This window comes from Rhea americana, unplaced genomic scaffold, assembly GCF_003343005.1.
Source record: "Rhea americana isolate MKP2758 unplaced genomic scaffold, rheAme1 scaffold_172, whole genome shotgun sequence".
Lineage (NCBI taxonomy): Eukaryota > Metazoa > Chordata > Aves > Rheiformes > Rheidae > Rhea > Rhea americana.
In genome coordinates, this window is record NW_028185839.1 from 244,513 (window position 1) to 265,840 (window position 21,328).

At 39.2% G+C, this 21,328-nt stretch overlaps 2 protein-coding genes across 2 annotated transcripts in view; both read left to right on the forward strand.

Moving 5' to 3' along the window:
• Positions 1 to 9,611, forward strand: part of LPCAT2 (lysophosphatidylcholine acyltransferase 2) — a 27,221-nt gene extending 17,610 nt beyond the window's left edge. The window contains exons 12-14 of the mRNA XM_085301130.1: positions 5,651 to 5,749; positions 7,540 to 7,681; positions 7,946 to 9,611. Of these exons, the coding sequence (XP_085157256.1) occupies positions 5,651 to 5,749; positions 7,540 to 7,681; positions 7,946 to 8,193 (489 nt within the window). The 3' untranslated portion in view covers positions 8,194 to 9,611. The remainder of the gene's footprint in view (positions 1 to 5,650; positions 5,750 to 7,539; positions 7,682 to 7,945) is intronic.
• On the forward strand, positions 39 to 4,106 carry CAPNS2 (calpain small subunit 2). Its single transcript, XM_085301061.1, has one exon. It carries the CDS (start codon positions 280 to 282, stop codon positions 1,024 to 1,026), a length of 747 nt encoding a protein of 248 aa, XP_085157187.1. The 5' UTR covers positions 39 to 279; the 3' UTR covers positions 1,027 to 4,106.
• Positions 9,612 to 21,328: the final 11,717 nt, after the last annotated feature.

Below are 21,328 nucleotides of genomic sequence, written 5' to 3' on the forward strand. Positions count from 1 at the left end.
TTTTTTGTTTTTTTTTTCTAAAAAGACTTATCAAATCATGTAAAATGGGGAAGAAGGAAGCAACAAAGGCACAGAGAGCAGTTCTTTGTAACTCCTCAGCCATTGGTGGAAACTACAGAGATCTGAGAGACTTCTGACAACTAGAGACATGCACAGACGCGTTGAATTTAAGGCATGCAGATAAGCTATGTTTTGCCCACACCCAGCTCAGACACAATACGGCTCTAGAGAGTTACAGAAGAATCAGATCTGCATAACTCCCTTCAACAAATCTTCACGATGTTCCTTGCTAAAGCTTTGCTGAGCGGAGGAAGCGGCAGTGGCCGTGGAGCAGACCTTGTGCGTGGCCTCGGGGGGCTCCTAACAGGAGGTGGGCAAGGAGGCAATGTTGCAGGACTTGTTGGAGGGCTTGTTAATCTCATAAGTGAAGCAGCAGCTCAGTATACTCCAGAGCCACCTCCACCTCCTCGCAGCCATGTTACGAATGTGGAAGCTTACGAGAGCGAGGAAGTTAGACAGTTTCGTCGCCTTTTTGTCCAGCTGGCTGGAGATGACATGGAAGTGTGTGCCACAGAGCTAATGCACATCCTGAACAGAGTGGTTTCCAGACATCAAGATTTGAAGACAGATGGCTTCAGCTTAGATACATGCCGTAGTATGGTGGCTATTATGGACAGCGATACAACTGGGAAACTAGGCTTTGAAGAATTTAAGTATCTGTGGAAGAACATCAAGAAATGGCAGTGCGTGTACAAGCAGTACGATGTTGATCAGTCGGGCGCTGTCGGGAAAGCGCAGCTGCCTGAGGCCCTGAGGGCTGCTGGGTTCCACCTGAGCGAGCAGCTCTGCCAGATGGTCACTCGCAGGTATGCCGACGAGACCGGCAGCATGGATTTCAATAACTTCATTAGCTGCTTGGTGCGACTGGATGGCATGTTCCGTGCCTTCAAGTCCCTGGACCACGACAGCGACGGACAGATCAGCATGACCCTCCAAGACTGGCTGCAGCTGACCATGTATTCATGAGAGCCTAGCAGATACGCTCCAGCTGGAAGGTTTACAGGGAGGAGTCCTGTATTGCCGAACTGTAGCTTTTTCCTTGTTCTAAGGCAGATACTGCTGGAGGTATTGGCTTAGCTTAGAGTGCTGTGATTCCTGCTGTGTGTGTGTTAGTCTCCTTCACTGAAGGGTTTACACAGATTGTCTCGGGGTATAGAAGCCTAAGTTTGTATCAGAAAACTGTCTCTAAGCTCTGAAACCAGAGAATATGTTGAAGGATCATACCTTTTTCTTTGAGTGGCTTGTATGCAAGTACAACTCTTTATAAGAAGCTCTGGGTTTGGGGTTCTGTGACATTACTGCTCCAATTTGTCAACATTCACTAAGCTGGAATAAAGCTCTGCTTGCCTGGAAGGCAATCACTAGTAAAGAGAGTGGAGTGGATTTTTAAGCTGTGCAGTTATTTCTGACAAGGGGAAAAGAATCTGAGTTACGATGACTGTAATCAATTAATTTACATAATCATATGTCATTTCCTTCCTATTTCTGCTTTTTCATACTTTTCTGCTAAAGCAAAACATGAATGAATAATATCATCAATCCTACCTGCTGGCCAGGAAGGCGAAATTGAAAACTTACATAAGGCTCTTTTCACAAGCTTTTTTCCCTCTTCCTTCAATTCTATTAACTAGTCTTTCCTCTCTTTACTTGAAACCTTAGAATAGTTCTACTGAAAACAACTTAAAATACTAAATTTATATTTAAAGAAGCTTGCTGCAATAATGCAGTCACACAGCAACCAGCCAGCCAAAATCAACCTCAGGCCCTCAGAGCTGAATTTCAGCAGGGCACAGTGTCCTACTTGAGCCAGTTGCTGCAGTTCTGTTTTTAACGATGCCTATTTTTGAGTAATAGAACAAGGAGTAACGTGATCTGTCAAAGGTACATTTTTTTCAATTAAGGACCACATGCTTGATGATAAACAGCGCTCTCACCACAGTGAACCAAGGAAAATTTCTCAGCATGGCTCTGCTGCTTTAAAAGAAAACTGTCTTGGGTGTGTGCTAGCTGAATGGAATGTGAAAAGAGGAGTGTAGCAGCCTGCACTACACACAYACACACCAGATACAGGAACCCGCATACCCCTGCTCCTCCCCTGGGAGACATCAGTGCCTAACTGAGAAATGCCAAGCAATAGCTGGAGGGCATCTGAGTATTAATGGGCTACTGTGGTTACATTCCATTTCTAGATTTCCATAGCTTTGATTTCTAAATCTTGCAGTTAGACTTGGTGAAAGTATTTTCTAAGTTGCTGAAGTCCTGCAGAAGCCTTTTACTTACAACTTAGGAAAAAAAAAACTTCTGCTCAGATTTTCTTTCACCTGCACTGTGTTTAATAAGCTGAGTGACAGAAAAAAATACTCATATTGGCTAAAACTGTGGTGAAAGAGGTTGACTCCTCCCTGATGGCATTTGCCACCCATCCAAGTTATGCAACTGGAAACCACACAGTTATCCACATGGGCATTTTGGCTCTGTGGGTGATAGAAAAGGGAACATGAGGAAAAGTGCAGTATCTCCAGGTGAGCCCCATCTTACCACGTCTGTTTCAGAATTTCCCCTTCTGACTAGTTACAACTTGCATGTAGCAACAGGCRCTTGTTGCTATGAAAGTGAGAGGTGCAACTGCAGCCCCTCTCCAGATAGTCCAGCCGGAGCTTCTCTGTGTAGCCCTGCAAGTGGTTCAGGGTTCATTTGGCTTATTAGAAACAACTCTTCCAATTAGTGCTCTCCACCTAGATTTCTACTCTTGCCATAGTGAGAATAAATTTAAAGTAGCACTTTAAACTGCACTCACTGTGTCTGTCTTAGGGCTTTGCCAGCTGCATAGAGCTAATTGTCTGCCCTAACCTTCTTGTGTAGCTCTAAACRGAGACTCTGATGGTAGAAAATTTCCACAAAGCAAGCTTTACTGTATTATACATAAAAACAACAACAACAAGACTCTAGTTATCATAACATATTGTAGGGAAAATAGTAGCAGAAAACTAGTTTCCTTTAAGAAAACAAAGGCTGTTGATGTTACACTTTGTTTTAGTTATTTAACATAAATACAAATATATAAAATATTTATGTTCTCCTTTGCTATTTAGAGACTAGAGATTTTGGAGCTCAGCTCACATGTTGCTTCCTTAAAATATCTTTAAGTGCGTGGGCTGCAAACATATCTAGATACGTGTAGAGAGACACTAGTGCATATGCTTTCATAGCAGTGCTGCACATCACTGACTGTTTTTTCCTGGATTTTCAGTTTAGCTCCCATCTTTTTTGTAGGCAACAACGCTATCATTTCTTCTTAGCCAAAATGCCAGCATATTTGGAAGTTAGCCAGCATCCTTGCATTTACTATAGCTAGTCACAACATGATCATGCAAGTAGGGTAAATTTATCTCATAGTCAAATGTCTGGAGTTGTGTGCATCAGGTTGCCCTGAATTTTGATTACTGAGTGTTAACACTTCAATGATGGTATTAACTTTTGTCATTTTTCCATATATAGCCAATGCGGTGTTAACTGACTTCGGATGTTTTTTCTGAATTAAACTATTTTATTTAAAGTTTATGGCCCAATTCTCTTCCTATGTATTCTTAGCTTAAAAAATTAAATTTAAGAGTGATACTGCATTTCAAATCTCATTAGTATTCATGGATACAATGAAATTGTAACAATGAAAATAATAAATTCTAATGGAATCAAATAAGCCTTTGCTAAGAGTATAAGCTGTATAACTATCCAAAAAATAATATTCCAAGGACCTCTGAACAATTGTGCACTCTGCTTTCAGTTGTTTTAACAGTTAAGGTTTACAATGATGTATTTCAAAGTTAGCTCTATTATTGTTATGAGAACTATGATGTAGCCAAAATATTTAAGGCAAACCTTGCTGCCCAGTGAGAGCMGCACTGTTGTAAATAGAACAGTATGTATGGCAGAAGCTTGCCCTTCTCTTCTGATGGTTAAAAAAACTGTCAGAAATGATACCCTGTTAGACAGCCAGCAAAGTAACTTATAGATCATTCATATTTTTGCTAAAAAGTTTCCTTAAAATCCACAAGTCTTTAACATGTTCAAATGTTGCCTGCTTTAAAAAAGATTGCTTGAATCATTAATACAAAGTTGTCTATGCAAACCAGTACTGAATTAGTTTTGAAGGCTAAATAAACTTCGATCTTAGTGGTTTCAAATCCTGCTCAATCTATAATTTGATAAAGTATTACTAAATATTACTTATTATTAGAAGTATTATTAGAAAAGTAAGCATTACRCTGTTACATGTATTTTGTTAATCAAGAACTCCTTAAGATTTAAATTCAGTATTAGGAATCCCTACTCCACCAAACCCAGGGATTTCACAGCGCTCTACTGGGAAGCTGCACATTCCATGATTCACCAGGAAAAGACCAGGAACAGAAAGGTTAAAGTTGAGGTATGCTCAAGTGGACATTGGAAGTTGGCAAGAGAGCCAGGAATAAGCTGTAGCTCCGGCTGTTCCCTGTATCCCTCTTTTGCTTGGATGAAAATGTTTTGGGCTGTTCTCAGCCTTAGAGAGTCCAATTTTTAAAAATCTTTTTCCTCTTGAAATGTATGACACATTATCCACAACTAGAAGTCTGCTCTACGAGTTTCCCTTTAAAATGTTTTTCATGAATGCCCTTATTGTGCATGGTCCAACCTATGAAATACTTGCCATCTCAAGCTATGCTTTCATTAACTGCTCTGTATCCCATCACCCAACACTTAAATTTTGCTTCTTCCCTAGACTAGATATTTCCCCAAACGCTCAAGAAACTTTCAGTATGGTCACAGGAGCACTATTGTCTCAAACATATTTTAACTGGTATCTGCCATTTTCCCTATCTGCCAATATAACGCAGCTTGTCTAGACTTAATCACGAATCTCATCAAAGAAAGCTTCACATACTTTGTTTAAGTTTGTTAAGTGCTACTTAAAATATTCATGCACTGAAATATTCATTCAGATCAAAACAGCAATTATCAAACAGGCTGATACTACGAACTCATAGCATTTCTGGCTTCTAAAATATCTTATTTACTTTAATAGCATTTAGGACACTGTATTTGCTTGAAAGAAAGGTTTAACATAGCCCATGTAGACTTACTTCATCATCAGGTTGGACTTTCTCTATTTACTGCTGAAGATTCTCAGGAAGAATTAACTCAAGACAACAGCCTTGCTGTTTGCCTTTTTGTTCTAGAATGTTGCATTGGTCTGTGAACTTCAGCAAGTGCCAGTGCAACATGTTACATTTACCTTAAACACAGATATTCCAATTCTTCTTATCAGTGGCCTCTTGAAGGTCATATGCTAAAGTAAAACTTGTAAGTTGTTATAAATCTTTTGGGGGCATTTGTAAGATAGAAATTCATTTCCCATTTATATTTGTTAAAAATACGACTTCATCCCTAGTATTAAATATATTTAAAGAACTGTTAGTATTTTTTCTTAGAAGAAGTAAACCTATAGTGTTGTAAACTCTTAGCACATTTTGTTCAGTTGACTTATACAATAGCTTTTAAAGTGATTTGCAGTATTAACTATTAAGTATCGCCATATGTATTTTGGTTACAGAATGGAGATGGCACTATCGACTTCAGAGAGTATGTGATTGGTTTGTCTATTCTTTGTAACCCAGCCAACACAGAAGAGACTATTCAGATGGCATTTAAGGTAAGTTCAATTTAGTGTAAAACGACAAACCTGACAAATCAAGACTGACTGTAAATCTGTTAGCTTTCAAATCATAAGTTTATAGCTTCAATCTGTTATGCAAATGTGAGTAATACTCTTAAACCAATTGACATTTACAATGTGAAGGGGAGGGGAGAATTGCCGGCATCAGCTTCATAGAAAAGCCATGTGAAGGCACTAATGAATATGTAACTTGGCAGGCTAACTCCAAAAATGATTCAGCAGCACTTGCAGCTTTTTCCCTGATTTTTTTCTTTTCTTTTCTTTTTCTTTTTCTTTTTTTCTTTTTTTTTTTTTTTTGGTGCTGTGATTCTTCAGTGTGGCAAGCAGACAATAGATTGAGCAATATCCTCTGTGGTCTCAGTGCTCAGTAGAGTCACTCTTGTTAACAGCAAAAAGGGGGGAAATTCAAGAAGGGCTTTTCAAGAAAGGTACATTCAAAACTGGGCTGCACCTAAGATAATCTGTTGGGCTGTCCTGTGGTGTCCTGATAGTGCAGGCGGACAAGAAGCAATAGCACCTTCCAGATCCCAGGTACAAAGGGATGTATATAACAAGGCATGGCCAGGTTGTGAATCCCTCAGCAGGAAAATGCCCAAATGACTTTTTTTCCTCTTTATTGGATCTTTGACACAGATTCAGCTATTTTACCCACTGCTACCCTCTTATGCATTCCTGGAACAGTATAATAAGATATGGATCATGTTTGTCTTTAAYTGGATCCTTTTTAGTACTAATGCTTATTCAGGAAGTACCAGTATTTTTATGTGAATCCATTATATGCACGGGCTGCTTTACAGATAAGTGCTACAACTATTCAGACAAAAGGTGATTTATATTTTCCCAGGGATTTTTTTATCACTGTGGGTTCCTAGGAACAAGCAATCCTAGCAGCTTTCTGTTTCTTTGCTGTTTCACTGTTCTGTTTTCTGGACTATACCCTTCAGTATCTTAACAGTTGTGCTGATTGTCAAATGGGTAATTTGTCATAATTCCCAACCCCAGTGAGAAATGACTGGTTCAACTGGTAAAAGCCTATGTTCCTCTGAAATGGAACTAGGGGATTTCTGCAGCTTTTTCTTTGCCACTAAATGTACTTTCCCTCGCAATAGGCCTGGTTGCCTGTAGCAAATACTTTAGGATTTCTGCCATCCATCCCTGGCGTCACCTCAAGGAGATGACTCTCAGCAGCTGCTCACTGTCATTGTGCTGGGAAGGATGGGGTGATCAGTGTACATCTACTGCCTGCATTCCAGTCACTAAAACTCCTTCTTAATTACAATAATGTTGTGGTAGGTGATAGATCACATATAATAAATTCTGTGTTAGAATGCATAAACCATGGCAAGTTTATCTGATGGCACAAGTGCTGTAAGGTAGGGAAAATGAAGACTAGAACCTAAGCTATTCCAATAGAGGGAGGCTGAAGGAGACCCTCAGTATAGCTCATGGTGACAATGTAAGCCTGTAGGATTCATTTTATAGTGAGCTAATATGATTTTCAAAAGGTTTGCTGCAGACTTTTGACAATACAGAATATCCTGATTCCAATTATATCACATAAATAACTGTTAGACCTAATTCCAGAGAAATTTCATAATATCATTTACAAAAGAAAGCAGCTGAGATGGCACCAGTCTCTTCAAATCCCAAATATTGTTTGCAAATTCCCCCTTGAACAGCAGAAACTTAATGTGACTGGTCAGTTTGCACAGAAGGTTCACAGGCAAACTGATACTAACATGTTTCTACACATACATCTTTTCCAGCTCTTTGACATGGACGATGATGGTACTATAACAGAAGATGAGTTTGCTTGTATCATTCAGTCAGCTCTAGGGGTGCCCCAGCTTGATGTTTCTAAACTCTTTAAAGAAATAGATGCAGATGAAACTGGGAAGCTCTCCTATGGTAAGTTACATCCCACTATTTCTAACAGCACATCTCAACAGTGACAGTTTCCTATCTTTTTTCTCTCTTAAAACATCCCATGGTTCTCATATCCTGTGGCTGGGAAAACTGTTGAAGCACAAACCTAGATACTTGGGGTGATCTACCCAAGATGCTTCAGAAGAAAGTAACTGGAGATTGGCTTCATTAAAAAGCAGGCACTGATACTTTCTTTGGTTCTGTTGTTGCATTATAATATCTATGGGGTGTTTTTGTGTTTTTCAGATGAGTTTAAGGACTTTGCGCTCAAGCATCCAGAGTATGCCAAGTTGTTTACTACATACCTAGAGCTACAGAGATACCATTTACATATGTCAGAGGAGGGTGACATTCAGCCACCTGAAGCCAAACACACTCCAGTTAGGAAGAGTACAGTCCCAGGCTCAGAAACAACACCAATTGCAAGAAATAAAGCCCATCCTGAAGGCAATGAAGAAGACAGCTCTAGTACCTCAGATAAAAAAGATGACTGAGAACAGTCACATAATTAAATTCTTGAGTTCTACAGGAACGTTTTGGCCCAGCTATTCATATGCACAATTGATATAAAATTGAGGTGAAAGTTACAATTCAAAAAAATGGGGTTTTTTATACTTTCATATGAGGCTGAAGAGGAATTATTCCTATATTAATCTAAGGGAAATAACACTGTAACTAATCTATCCTTGATACCAGCATTGCACCGCTGGGAGCATTGCTCATTGTCCTCCAGTCCATTGTGCTTACCAACAGCTGTGGTAAGAGGGTAACAGGCTTCAGCACTCAAGTCATGTCTCAGAACAGAGACTGAGGAGTCCCCTTGGTAGAAACAGGTGGAACTTTTGGTGCTTCTCAATTCCTCTTAACTCTCTAACATATCTGAAGGGAAAAACCATGCCAGTGTGTTTTAATTTGCAATATTGTGAGCCTTTCTGAAGCTTCAGAGAGACAGAAATGAGTTTACAGGAAGCGAGAGTTGAAGCTGGTATTTTTTTTCAGCTGTCCTAAGATTCCTCTTAACTGCTTGTGAACTAACAAGCCTAGGCTTCCAAACAGGACATGCTGATTCACCGACGTTAACAGAAACGGCTTTAGGCTCAGAGGACAGTTAAATATGGAAATGGCTCTATTTCTAACAACTAATTGGAATGCCAACATAGCTCACAGTTTCTACAGGAAAATGCAGACAATGAGACCCAAGAATTAACGCACCATTTCAAAATAAATAGAATGTTGTTTACAATAATAACTGTTTAGCATCATGTTAGGAGTAACATTACAAACTTCAGCAGATTTTTATTCTAGTAGTTATCACAGAGGAATGTGACCTTGGTCTGGAAAACGTAAAAAGATTATATATACTGTCAAGCTATAGTTCTAGTAGTTAGTATGTATACTGTCAAGCTATAGTTCTAGTAGTTAGTATGTACTCTAAAATGGTCTCCTAGGAACCATATTTCCATTACTGTGCCATTACTCAATGTGTTCTTAGGGTCTGATTCAAAAAAAGCTCATTTCAGTCAATGATTTGAGTGTGTTTTGCCTCAGCCCTCTCTAGTGCACTGGATAGTGACTTTTACCTTTCTCTGTCCTTCATCTAAATGCACTTTATACAGTATTTTTAAATATTAGGTATTTATGCAAATACCTTCTTAAATGAAGATTTAGAAGGGGCAGGATGACAGGATATTTTCGAACTAAAACTGAGATGAGCAAAGTCTAGAATGTCTGGTACCAAAAAAGAATCAATTTTCAGCTTGTTTTAATATGCAACGTTGGCCTTTGAATTGCTGCATTGTCTGGTTGCAAACACATTGTCATGTTTAATATATCCTGAGTTCATAGTTGTGCCTATCCTGATGTTTCATGTGCTTAAAATAAACATGTATTTTTTAAAAGCTTACTAGAACAACATAGTCTACTTAGTGCAGCGGGAAGATTACTCTGTGTACATCAAGGTGCTGGGGAGACTTCCAGGAAATCACCCTTCTGATGTATTACCTGGATAAACACAAGCAACTGGGAGCGGGTATTCTTAGCTCTGAGTGTGAATGGTGCTTTTCTCGAAGGTAAGGCTAGAGAATCAGGACAGAGTCAATGCTCTTCCAAAAATTCAGCACCAAAGAGGTATTTCCACTGACTACATCAAGCAAGAGGGACTATGATACAAAGTAGTTCTCTATATATCTGGAGAAATTATCTCTGTTCTCTGATGGAAAATGAGGCATCATCATTTATAGGCAAAATGAGTGACTCTAACCACATCTGAGAAGTAGCAATTGTGGCTTTTTGTAACATGAACATTAGGATAGTGTTTATTCTCCTGTTGGAAAAGGAGAAGCCAGAGTTACCCTAACTTGGCTATGCAGTTAGATGAAATACATGTTAATTCCTTGACAAGGGCATTTTTGCCTAGCATGTTAACCAAAGCCCTTGGCAGTAACCTTTTCAAAAAAAAAGACTTCTTTTCTAAAAAGTTAAAATAAAGATGGGTGGGCAAAGATGGCAAAGACAACCATGTCAGGTCTTTAAATGCCAAAGATGCCTCCCTGTGTGCCTGGTGAATCCAACAGCTCTCAGCCAGTGGAACACTATGCCATCTAATAGGATAGCATGTGCAGGGCTAGGGATTTTATTAAAACCTGCAAGTCACACAAGTGGGCAAATACAAGCAATTAAAGCAAGAATGACTGCATATATAAATCTACATATCCTAATACTATTAAGTGAGAAAAGCCACAAACGGGTTTGGTATGTAGCAGTGACTCAACTGTGCTCTGAAGAGAAATCAGCTAAACTTTAAGAGACGCTAACTCAATATACACACGTCTGCTTGATGTGCGGGAAAGGAATACATTAATTTCTAGGCATCATTGTGCCTCAGGGAGCTTTTAAAAAGAGCAAACTAAAAGCAGCCTGCAATAAACGGGCATTACATTAAGAGACAGAGCAGGAACTAAACAGGAGGGGAAGGTTAAAAATACTAAACAGAAAACAGCTCTCAGTCGAGCACCAAGGGATGGCACCTTCCTGCTCCTCGGAGCACTGCTTCCCAGCCCAGGACTTCCAGAGGGGCAAGTCTCCTAAGTCTAAGGCCTGCTTCAGGGCAGTTCTGAATCCCACATGTTAGAGCTGGAAACATACCTTTGGTCCTGTGTCACTGCAGGACACACCATTTATGTAATCAGTATTCTGCCCTGCTAAAATATCAATTTGATGATAAATCCTTCTCAGATAGCAAAATAAGACACTTACGTGTACAGAAACTCCAGTAGTCTTAAGTGAACACAGGTGACAGGGGTACGCAGACTAGGGCAACAGCCAGTTTACCGCAAGAGAAAAGCATAACTAATTCTCAAGGACAGAAACCATCGGCTGCTGTTTCTCCCTGCTCTCCAGTTACTATGATTCTAGTACATACAACCACTACGAAAAAATCTTTTCCAGTTTTTAAAAGATAGGTCCCAGTTTCTGAGTACATGAAAAATAATGGCTTGTCATCTAAAAAAATGGGCCTTCCTTGTCCACTCTGGAACAAGGAAGATGCTAATATTGTAAGCCCTGATTAACTTGTTTCAGGAAGGTGAATCAATAAGATCTCCAGTGGCCTGAAACCATTTTTGTACCTCCTTTGGTGGACCAGTGGCACAGCCTAAATAAATGCAAACTAGAGACAACTAGAGACAAGTCAGGTTTCACTTCAGACCAAACTGCTTTAAGATCTGTGCTTTCCTGGTCAACAGCAATAAAACTGCATTCCTGGACTGCCAGAGGTCGAGTTCCTGACAGTTTACTGTCCATCAGGAGAACTATAAGGGACAGTAACACTCTGATGGAAAGAAAGCACCCGAAAATGGATATCCCACCTTCACAGGCAACAGCTATGCAGCGTCAGTCAGAGGTACCAAGCCTGGCAGTGGCTGCAGCTTCCCAGCTTTTGTAGTCATCTGCATCCAAACAAGCACCTTAAAAGCGCCTTAAAAACTACATGTGAAGAAAATGTCAGTGCACACACAAACACACACACTGCCTTTTTGGACAGTCTGCCTGTCAGCCGTTCAGCCACAGCCTTCAACAAGCGTGACAACCTGAGGTGTCATGATGAGAACTACATAAAGAATGCCACAGGACAACTTCGAAAATTTTTAAGGCTTGGGAGGTTCGCAGTTGCACTCTTGCTAGGAAGGCTGAACCATCTTGACCATGGCAGTTGGCTCATATTTTTCCTGTTGCTTTTGCATTCTTTGCAACAGCCAATCTCTGTCTCTCTCCTTCCTCTCTCCACTTCGCCCCCTAAAAAGCAACCACCACCATCAAAGGCTTTATCCATAGTATGATTAAAGTTAAGAAATTGCATGAAAAAAACCAAAAAATATTTAACTGAGTGGGATCTGGAGGCACTTACGCAGCATTCAAGTAACGACTTTCACTGGCCTGCACTGAGATCAAACTCATCAGATGTTGTATGGGATTTTAATGACATTTTATTAATTAATTTTTAATCTTTACTCAACGAAATAACATTTATTAGACTGACTAGCAGTAGGGAGACGTTTGTCAGTAGTGCTTAAGTTAGCAGACTCTCTGTTACTATACATAGCCAGACAGGCAGAAAGTAAACATTTTATAGGATTAGCAGCTATGTTCATAGCTGAGATGAAATTTGGACATTTCATTAGTATAAGATTGATTCTGACATTTCATAAAGCCAAAATGCAAACAAAAAATGTGTCTGATACAGTATGCAGCACTTATTCAGATAAAGTTCAAGAAATGCAGTAGGTTTAGTGCCATGACAAAGGAAATACAGAAAGGTCATCTAAGGACYCAACTTCAGCTATGCACCTAGGCATATGCTTAATCCTGTCAGCTGCAACCAGACACTTGGTGTTCATTTAAAGCATCTAATAATAATTAGAAAACATGAAAATTTTCCAAGGCTAGTTATTATTAATGAATCACACCACCACTACTGAGTAAAACAATATCATAGATGTTTGAATTATATAAATGTTTTCATTTATTATGCCATCCTTTTAGTGTAAGATACTCTGTAACAACTGCAGCTTAACTACTGTCTTTTGAGACACACAAAAATGTTATAAAAGTAAGTAAGTATTTCATTACCTTAGCTGGACCCTAAGTTTTGCTTCTTTAACCTCCCAGATTCCTGTCCCCCCTCCCCCCCCCAACAGGCTTAAGGATGATAAATGCTCGTTCTCTTTTCTCTCATTGCTATTATTCTAAGTTTTCATGCTATTATGTGCTTCGATGTGCTGCAAGTAAATCCATTATGTTAACCTTTGTTCATCAGACTTAAATTATCTAGAAAATATTCTACTGAAAATATTCTTTCACATGTTAAAACCAGGTGTAAATGAAGCATATCTTTAAAACTATACCTGCACGTGTGTTGCTTTGTTCTAGATTGGGCATAGGCAAGAGCGTGCTTCCCAAATCTCTGAAAGTCTCCATTAGCATGGCGCTCTCTTGAGGTTACACAGTGGTTGCACGAGACTCCCTTGCAGTAGTGCATCATGTACTACAACAACAGGAATCATTCAACTGAGAGTCATAAATTTTATACAGGAGTTTGAGGAGTCTGTATTTTCTTGCAAGCAAGAAAATCACTTTGCAAGCAGGGAATTGCTTGCAAAAATGTGACATTTTGAGACTGTTACTTAGTTTATTTTACACTGAATTTGCTAGTAGCAGAAATACCTAATAAACACATATAAAAATCATTCCCTTCCCAAAAACCCAGCAAATAGAAATTGTCTGTAAAAGTGAGCATTCATTAGATTAAACCTGTTGCTAAAAGCCTCTAACGAGGAAGACTGCACAACCTTGCCAGACAACCTATTCCAGTACTTAACAATTTTTACCAGTGGAAAAGTTTTTCTCAAGGTCTAATCTGAATCTTGCTACTGCGACTAAAGTCCCTAGGTGTTGATTTCACCATGCTGAAGGAGAACTGATTATCTCCACCTCTCTGCAGAGTGTATCTATACACACACACATTAAGAGCTTATCACCATGTTGTTTCCCTCTTGCTTCTTCCAGCTTTCCTTTCTTAGGCCAAATAGCAAAACTTCTTTTACTCTTTCCTCTCAATGGCACTTCTGATAATTCTCATCAAGGTTCTCCAGCCCACATCTCTCCTGAACCATGTGCCCCCAAGCGTCGGCCAGCCCTTCAGCTCAGGCCCTACTATTCCTGGGTAGACCAAAAGGATCATTACACAGCTTGCAGTCAATATTCCTGCTTACCTGTCCCCAGTGTAAGGTTTGACTTCTCCGCAACAACGTGACATTGTCCTTATATGAAGCCGTAGATCCTTTCCTAAAGGACTGTGACCTTTTCCCCTTTTCTCTGTTTCTAGAGCTGCTCAGTCCAGCCTAACTGCAGTATCTTAGATTTGTCCTTAGTGAATTTAAAAGATCAGTCTATCAAGAACATTTTTAACAACTGAGATTATTGTTAAAAAGAACTTTCTTCTAAAAGAAATAATTACTTTCCTTTTGCTAAGGACATTATCTTCCTAAATCTTTACTAAGCATCTAACAGTGAACCAGAAGCAAAGCACTACAAATTAGAAAGACATGATGAAAGCTTAGAGGCTATAATTGTTCAAAAGGAATAATTTCCTTTTCAAAGGTAAACATCAGTCTTGCAGACAAAGATAAGGCCAAGTGCACAATCAGATACGTAAGTCTGGGCCTTCTGCTCATATCTCCTGATATCAAAGATTGCAGGAAAATTCAAAATGTTTTCTTAAAACGTAAAAAAAGAAATGAACAGGAAAAAGTGTAGGAGACTAGAAGGAGTCATACCAGAACTGCCAAAAGCTTTTGGGAAAACTGTTTTCCCCGGGGCCGGAAATCTTTTTGAAACTGGAGATAACCAGCCATGAAATACAGCAGCTATTCAAAGCAGAAATAACTTAAATATTTAGAGTTTGTACATCGGTCTTTTCCATGTCAACTTCCATAATGTTACTTAATTACATTTCTTTGACAATCTGTCTCTTATAAGCAGAGAAGTATTTTGTCAATATACAGGGAGGAGAGAGAAATAGTAGCATCTTCACCCATGCACTTTGAAAAGAGGTTTGGACTACTATTAACTCAAATCTAAACTGCTCGTAAAACAGACTTTGAAGTAAATACAAACATGAGTCATTGCTCGTACCTTTGCTACTGCCAATTCTAATGGCAAAAGTCTATGCTTTATATAGCAGAGACTTCTTTTTCAGTAAATTACCCTGTGGACTGAAGAGAACCACTCCTTCAGGCAGTGACTAGGGATGGGAGGACAATGAAATAGTTTTTAACTGAAAATGAACTAGGCATTTGATAAAACTCTCTATTATTATTTATTCTATTACAGTGGGACTTAGCAGTTCTAATAGATGAAGCAGCCATTGAACGTAGTACTGTTTAAAACACATAATGAGAGTTTCTACCTTTCCTGAACACTTTACAGTTTATAAATAGGGCAAAAAGGAAAGAGAAAGGGAAGTTCAATACTTGCCTAAACTTACACAAGACAGTATTGCCAGAGATGAGATAAAAATCCAAGTGTTCTGACTCCTGTTTCAGTGAATTACTCGTGAGTGCTCATGGTCTCCTAAACTCGCTAATCAAACCTGATATTCTTTGCTTTACCACTCTCACTGTTTTTTTCAAATGTGAGGATGCAAACTCAGTATCAGATCATAACAAGAATAAACAGATTTGACCATTTATAGCAAGATAGTGCATTTATAGACTCCTTTAGCATTTGCTTCCATATTGAAATACTTTCATTTCTTACCTGTGACTCTCTCTCGCTTGCTGTCACTAGGCATTTTGCAGTGATATCAGACCTGATACTTTCCACCATGACAGTATTATTTTAGTGATACCATAAACTGCTCAGGTGTGTGAGAAAGAGACCTCAGTCCCCACAGAGCAGTGGTTTGCAGGCTGGGTGTGCTTTAGCAGACACCAGCCTGCCAGGACCAGGCAATGCCTGACCTTCTGGTGGAGTCAGTCAGTCTCAATTTACTCTTCTTCCAATCTAATGTGAATAATTTCACAGTAGACAAAACTCCACCCAAACTCTTACTATTTTCCCAAGTGGAGTCAATCTAGCTTAACATCAAAGCACTGGTCTCTTCAACCATTGTTTTATAGGTCTGCTAATATTTTTCCTGTCCATATTACAGGAGACACTGCTGATAGAAATATGTCAACAGGAAAACAAACAGGCAGCATTTGACATGCATTAGTCCAAGTCTGGGTGGATAAATAAATCATAGATCAAATATTCATGAGGGGGGAAAATAGTGTTTATTTCCAGTGGGTTCATTACGCACACATCTCCCATACAGCATGGTGACAAGCACATCCTGTAAAAAAGCTGTCACAATGTACCCAAAAAGGACTGTTGATGCAAAGAGGACAATGTATTCTCTCCTTAGAAAGTACTTCATCCTCTTGGGAAAACATTATGCTGGTTTCTTTTTGTTCGCACAAAATAAAATGAAGCCAGCTAGAAGTGACCATTAGAGATATCCCAGTGGCAGGCAAGCACTGTGGGAAGAGAAGCACCCACAGCTTCTAATCCCCATCCTTGGCCAAGCCAAGTCAATCCACACATGGACCTTCTCTGGGATTGTTTCCTACTCTTTTACCAGCCAGTACATGACCAGGGTCCTGGACCTGCTTTCTTTTAATTACTAGTTGCACTGCACCAAGGAGATCAACTCAAGGATCAAGACCTGGCTGTGCCCAGCAGTGCACAAACCCAAAACAAAAGTACAACTTGGCCTAACTCAAGCAAATAAAGAGCACAATCCAGGTATATTAAGAAAGTCAAGAAGTTCAAAGAAATAGCAAAAGGTGTATGTAAACATTGCCAGAGACGCATTTATTATGTTGCACATCATGACATACCATACTGTCTAAAGTAACACAGAGGCGTGGAGGAGAAAAGGAGATGGAGACGGTGGACTAATGAGGATGTGCATGAGGGCTGAGGACCTGGGAGGCTGAGACCACCAGCTGGTTGCTGAAGGAATTCCCTTGCATCTGTTGCCAGAGCTCCCCATCTGGTTGCTTCTTATTCTGAAGATAATGTCTTCAACTCTTAGACAGTTGAACTGACTGATCTGCTGTGAACAGTGTCTTTCACCATAGCCTTTTTCCATCGGGCCAGGAAAATGCTGTCATCTCAATATCAGAGGCAGATTTGCAACTATAATCCTTGAAATTTACCCACCCCCAAACCAGACCACACAGAGCACTTTTAAATTATCACCTGAATCACATCAGAAGAAGGAAGCCTGCCAGAGAGTCTGAAGGAGCTAGAATTGATCAAGGTTTAGAGAAGATAAGAATATGGAAGTAAAATGAAGTGAGTTTTCTGCATCTGTGTTTTCTGAGGAGTGATCTGGTAAGGAACCCTTCTCTTTCAGGCTGTGAATGAGAGCATCTGTCTCAAATCAAAGAGCTGGCAGAACAGGACAAACAGTGGCTACTGACCACTGAGTCAGACAGAATTGGTACAGACATCATATTCTCATGTCCCCGCATAAGCTATCCAAAAGCTAATATAACATCTGGTAGGCCCTATGAGGTGGTATTTCACATAGATCCATGGAGAGTCTTGTATCAGCATACATTAAAAAGGTCCCCAAACACAACCTTAACAGAAGTCTAAAGGTGTATTAATCTTATGTCATCTCAGATATACCAAAGGGGTTCTCTTGGCCCAAAATAAGGTTTAATTGGAGTATTTAAACAAAATTGCAAGGTATTATGCAAAATTCAAAAAATTACCCCCCGTGTACTGCTTCTATAAGGCATGAAGGTCTGAGATTCACCTCTCATTCCAGAATTACTCCGGGTTTTGCACCAGCTGGTATTCTCCACCCTACATCTCAAAACTCTCTCCTTAGACAGCTCCCCCTCAACTATCTTGTTTCCTTTTCATTTATGGTCTGTATAAAAAAGACATCCTCGCTATTCTCTATTGTAAAAGGCAATTCTCATCCTTCTTCAACTTCCAGAATTCATGACAATTATAAACATAACCCTGAAGATGACTTAAAATGAAATGGAAAGATCTGAACTTGATGTATTTCATTTAAATCTTAAAGCCTACCGAATGACCACTTCGCAAGGACAATATATGAAGTAGGACTACATATCAAGTGGAAACTACTGACCAGTGTAAGATCAAAACAACAAATTAAATATAATGAGTATTAGCAGCTTAAACCTAGTAAGCCTCCCACACTTAAGGATACACTTCATTGCAGACATACACACAGGCAGATCTATGCACATTCTTAAACACAACACAGTTCACTGCACTGGGGCAAAGCGTTCGATGCCTTCCCAGACTGCATTTCAAGCACTGTATTTTTTGGTCCCCAGACACCATACTGGAAAAGCAGTTTAGAAACAATGTATTACTTAACCCATTCAAAGAGCAGAATCAGTGGTCAGACAAGAGAATTAGTGATTCAATTTCTCTTGAAGTTACTAAAGTGACCAGATCCACACAGTGCAGAGAAACTGAAGTAGCTACATGCCTCTAACTGCATGAACCTCATATTAGAGAAAGTTCCCACTTCATCAGCAACTGAAGAGCTCTGAACAGTTCAGAAAAAAATAAAACTTCTTCAAGCACCACCTGTTACATAACTTGATAAGGAAACTGCCTAGTTAAAAATTACAAAAGAGATCACCTTTTGCAAAGAGATTATTGAGGTAATAATGGATGAACTGCAGGTCTCAGAAATACCTATCAATTATTATTTACATATAATTTTCCTAGAAATGTTTAGTTTTGCAATGCATGAGGGCAAATGGTTATAATTAATTAATAAGGCTACTATGACTTTTTATGGTGTTCCTTAGAAGTGAGAAGGGCATCTCACTTTTTCCCACCCTCCAAGTCTCAAGGAATTTACAGAGCCAAAAGCTGGAACATACGGTCATACAGGCAATTCATCAAGATTGATTCATTCTTAATCACTTTGTTGTTACTCTCAAAGTCAGTATTGTAGTAAGTATTGTGATAAATGTTTTACCTCATTTCTTTAAAAAAAATGAAACTCTGATGCTATTCTTAGATGAAAAATGTTATTTTATTCCTATTCAGATCAGACCTATCAACAGGTCTAATAGCATCCCCAGATGACATCCTACCATCTTCCAAAATGAGAAAACAAAACAAGATAATGACATTCAGTTGTAAACCATCCGCATATTTTTCAGCTCACTAAGCTCTCTATGATATACAATACTGGTGCAGCAAAACTGAACCTGTTAAAAAAATATTTTCACTTTGGTTTTTCAGAAGATGCTCCGCAATAGAGTGCAGATTGTGGGGAAAGAGAAAATCTCTATTAACTCAATTTTGGTTTCAAAAATAAGCTCTCTGGAGGACCTAAGCACAGTAGAAAAGCACAAACCTCTCTCCCCCCTGTCCTTTTTATAGCCAGTACAGATCGAAGAGAAGCCAGGCAGCATTCCCATCCATGGTGGAGGAACAAAACACTTCCCCCAGTAATCAGGCAGCAGAGACCACTTGCGCATTAGCAGGGTGACCCAGGCTTCTCTGCTGTTCTGGTGCCGACTCTTGCCAAATGCCAACTCATTTCCTGTCAGCATCGCTATGGGGATAAGGGAGGGTGTTTGCCAGTCGATGCAACAAACCATGTGTATTTTCTGTGCTGAAAGCCTCACTTACGCATAGGGAAGTTCATTTCATTTATGTAACACAGTAATGTGTCGACTTCGTTACTGGTACTGAAACACCATACTTGCTAGGCATGTATATGTACTATATAAAATGCAGGCATTTCTCTCTGTGCCATTTCACCTTCTGAGGTTTATTTTGGAATAGAACAGTTTAAGTTGTTCTTCATCAACTAACAATACATGTGAATCCAGAGAGGCAACTGAAAGACCGAATCCACCCGCCTGCAGGTTTGGAGAATGGAAGTCTTTGCCCCAGCCCATTCTGCAGAGGGAAAACCTTCTCAGCCTCACCATGGTTGTCATCTTCAGCTGCTTCTTACAAAAACAAATCATGTATTATTAGAACAAAAAATAAACACCTTGCCAAAGATTAATCACTTGATTGTGGCTGAATTCTGTAAGACCAAGAGAAAAACAAAACAAAACAAAACAAAAAACATCTTTCTGCCCAATTTTATAATGCAAGAACTGGTACCTATGTAGCAGACAAGGGATTTCTTCTGCTTCTGACTGTCAGGATAGTTTCGTAGATGCATACAAGCATATTATTTCTCGGCACAGCACTGCTTAGAAGCAAGAAAAAAGGAAACTCTCGTGTGAACTTCTGGACAAAGTCCACAGTTATCAGAAACCTGTTCTTTCTTTGACTTAAGTTCATCCTCTTCAGTAAAAGCATGTATATTTAAGACAAACCAAAAGCCCTACCAAATCAAAGCTATCCTGCACATCTCTCTCTCTCCCAGTCATTAGAAGAAAGGAATCACGACCAGCACAGGCACCACACTGCACGGTATTAGAAAGATCTTAGATGTGACAGAATGGGGATGGTCTAGAGGCATATGCTGAAATAAACACACCATCAAATACGTTCAATATAGTCATTATTTACTAATGCATCCAGATATAAGTAACAACATGTCTTTCTTCTGATCTATAAATGAAACCTGTACTATCATCATGCACAGTCCTTAAGAAAAACAAGACTTCAATAATAATGGGAAGAGATTTCTAATTATTCCCTCTTTGAAAATTAAGTATCTGACACTGAATATCAGTACTTTGGTTAATAATGTGCTGAATCACTTGCAAAGAATTAGGGGTGATTTTTTACATATTACAGGCAAATGTTCCCCATTAAAAACAAATGTGTGGGTCTTTTCCTAAGACATTCCAAATAAACCCATACACCAAATGTGTTATCAAGTTCATTCCCGTGTACTCCCAACAGAAGCYAACACAGTAGTTTTAACAAATTCAATAGATTTTGGGGGAGAGACAAAGAATTCCTGCAAATGGAACCAATTAAAGATCCAGTGCAAAAAGGAATATTGAATATATTGATGTTGAACGAAACAATGTTTGAAGAAGGAAGTGAATTTGTTTATGAGACACATTGTAGGCTATGCAGAGTTTTACCACCACGGCTTTCCTCCAACAGGAAATACAATATTAAACAAGAAGGAAGAAAGCCTCTATCAATCCCAGTAAGGCACCTTAAATTTAACAGAAGCAATGACATTTTAAGGTTCTTCTATCAGATTTTTTTTTTTTTAATTATGAACTCTCCAGAGCTGCCAATTTCTGATTTAGAATGAAGTTCCTTCAAAAAGGTTGGGATTTTGACTTGAGCTTATTACATATTCTTACCTGTTATTTTTAAATTTGGGTTCTTCACAGCTTAGACTGGTCTTTTGTTACATGATTTACAGAGCCTATTACAATACTGCCCCAATCCCCCCCAAAATACAAATAATAATTTATTCAGCACGAAGATTTGACCCTTTAATACAGCTTTGGAAATTAGGCTATCAAGTGTATCTGCCAAGAAACAGGCCCCAGAAAATAGGTCAAAACCCACAAACTATATACCAGA

What these genes read in the sequence shown, in the direction of transcription:
- CAPNS2 (XM_085301061.1), top strand. Translation starts at nt 280, where the DNA reads ATGTTCCTTGCTAAAGCTTTGCTGAGCGGAGGAAGCGGCAGTGGCCGT.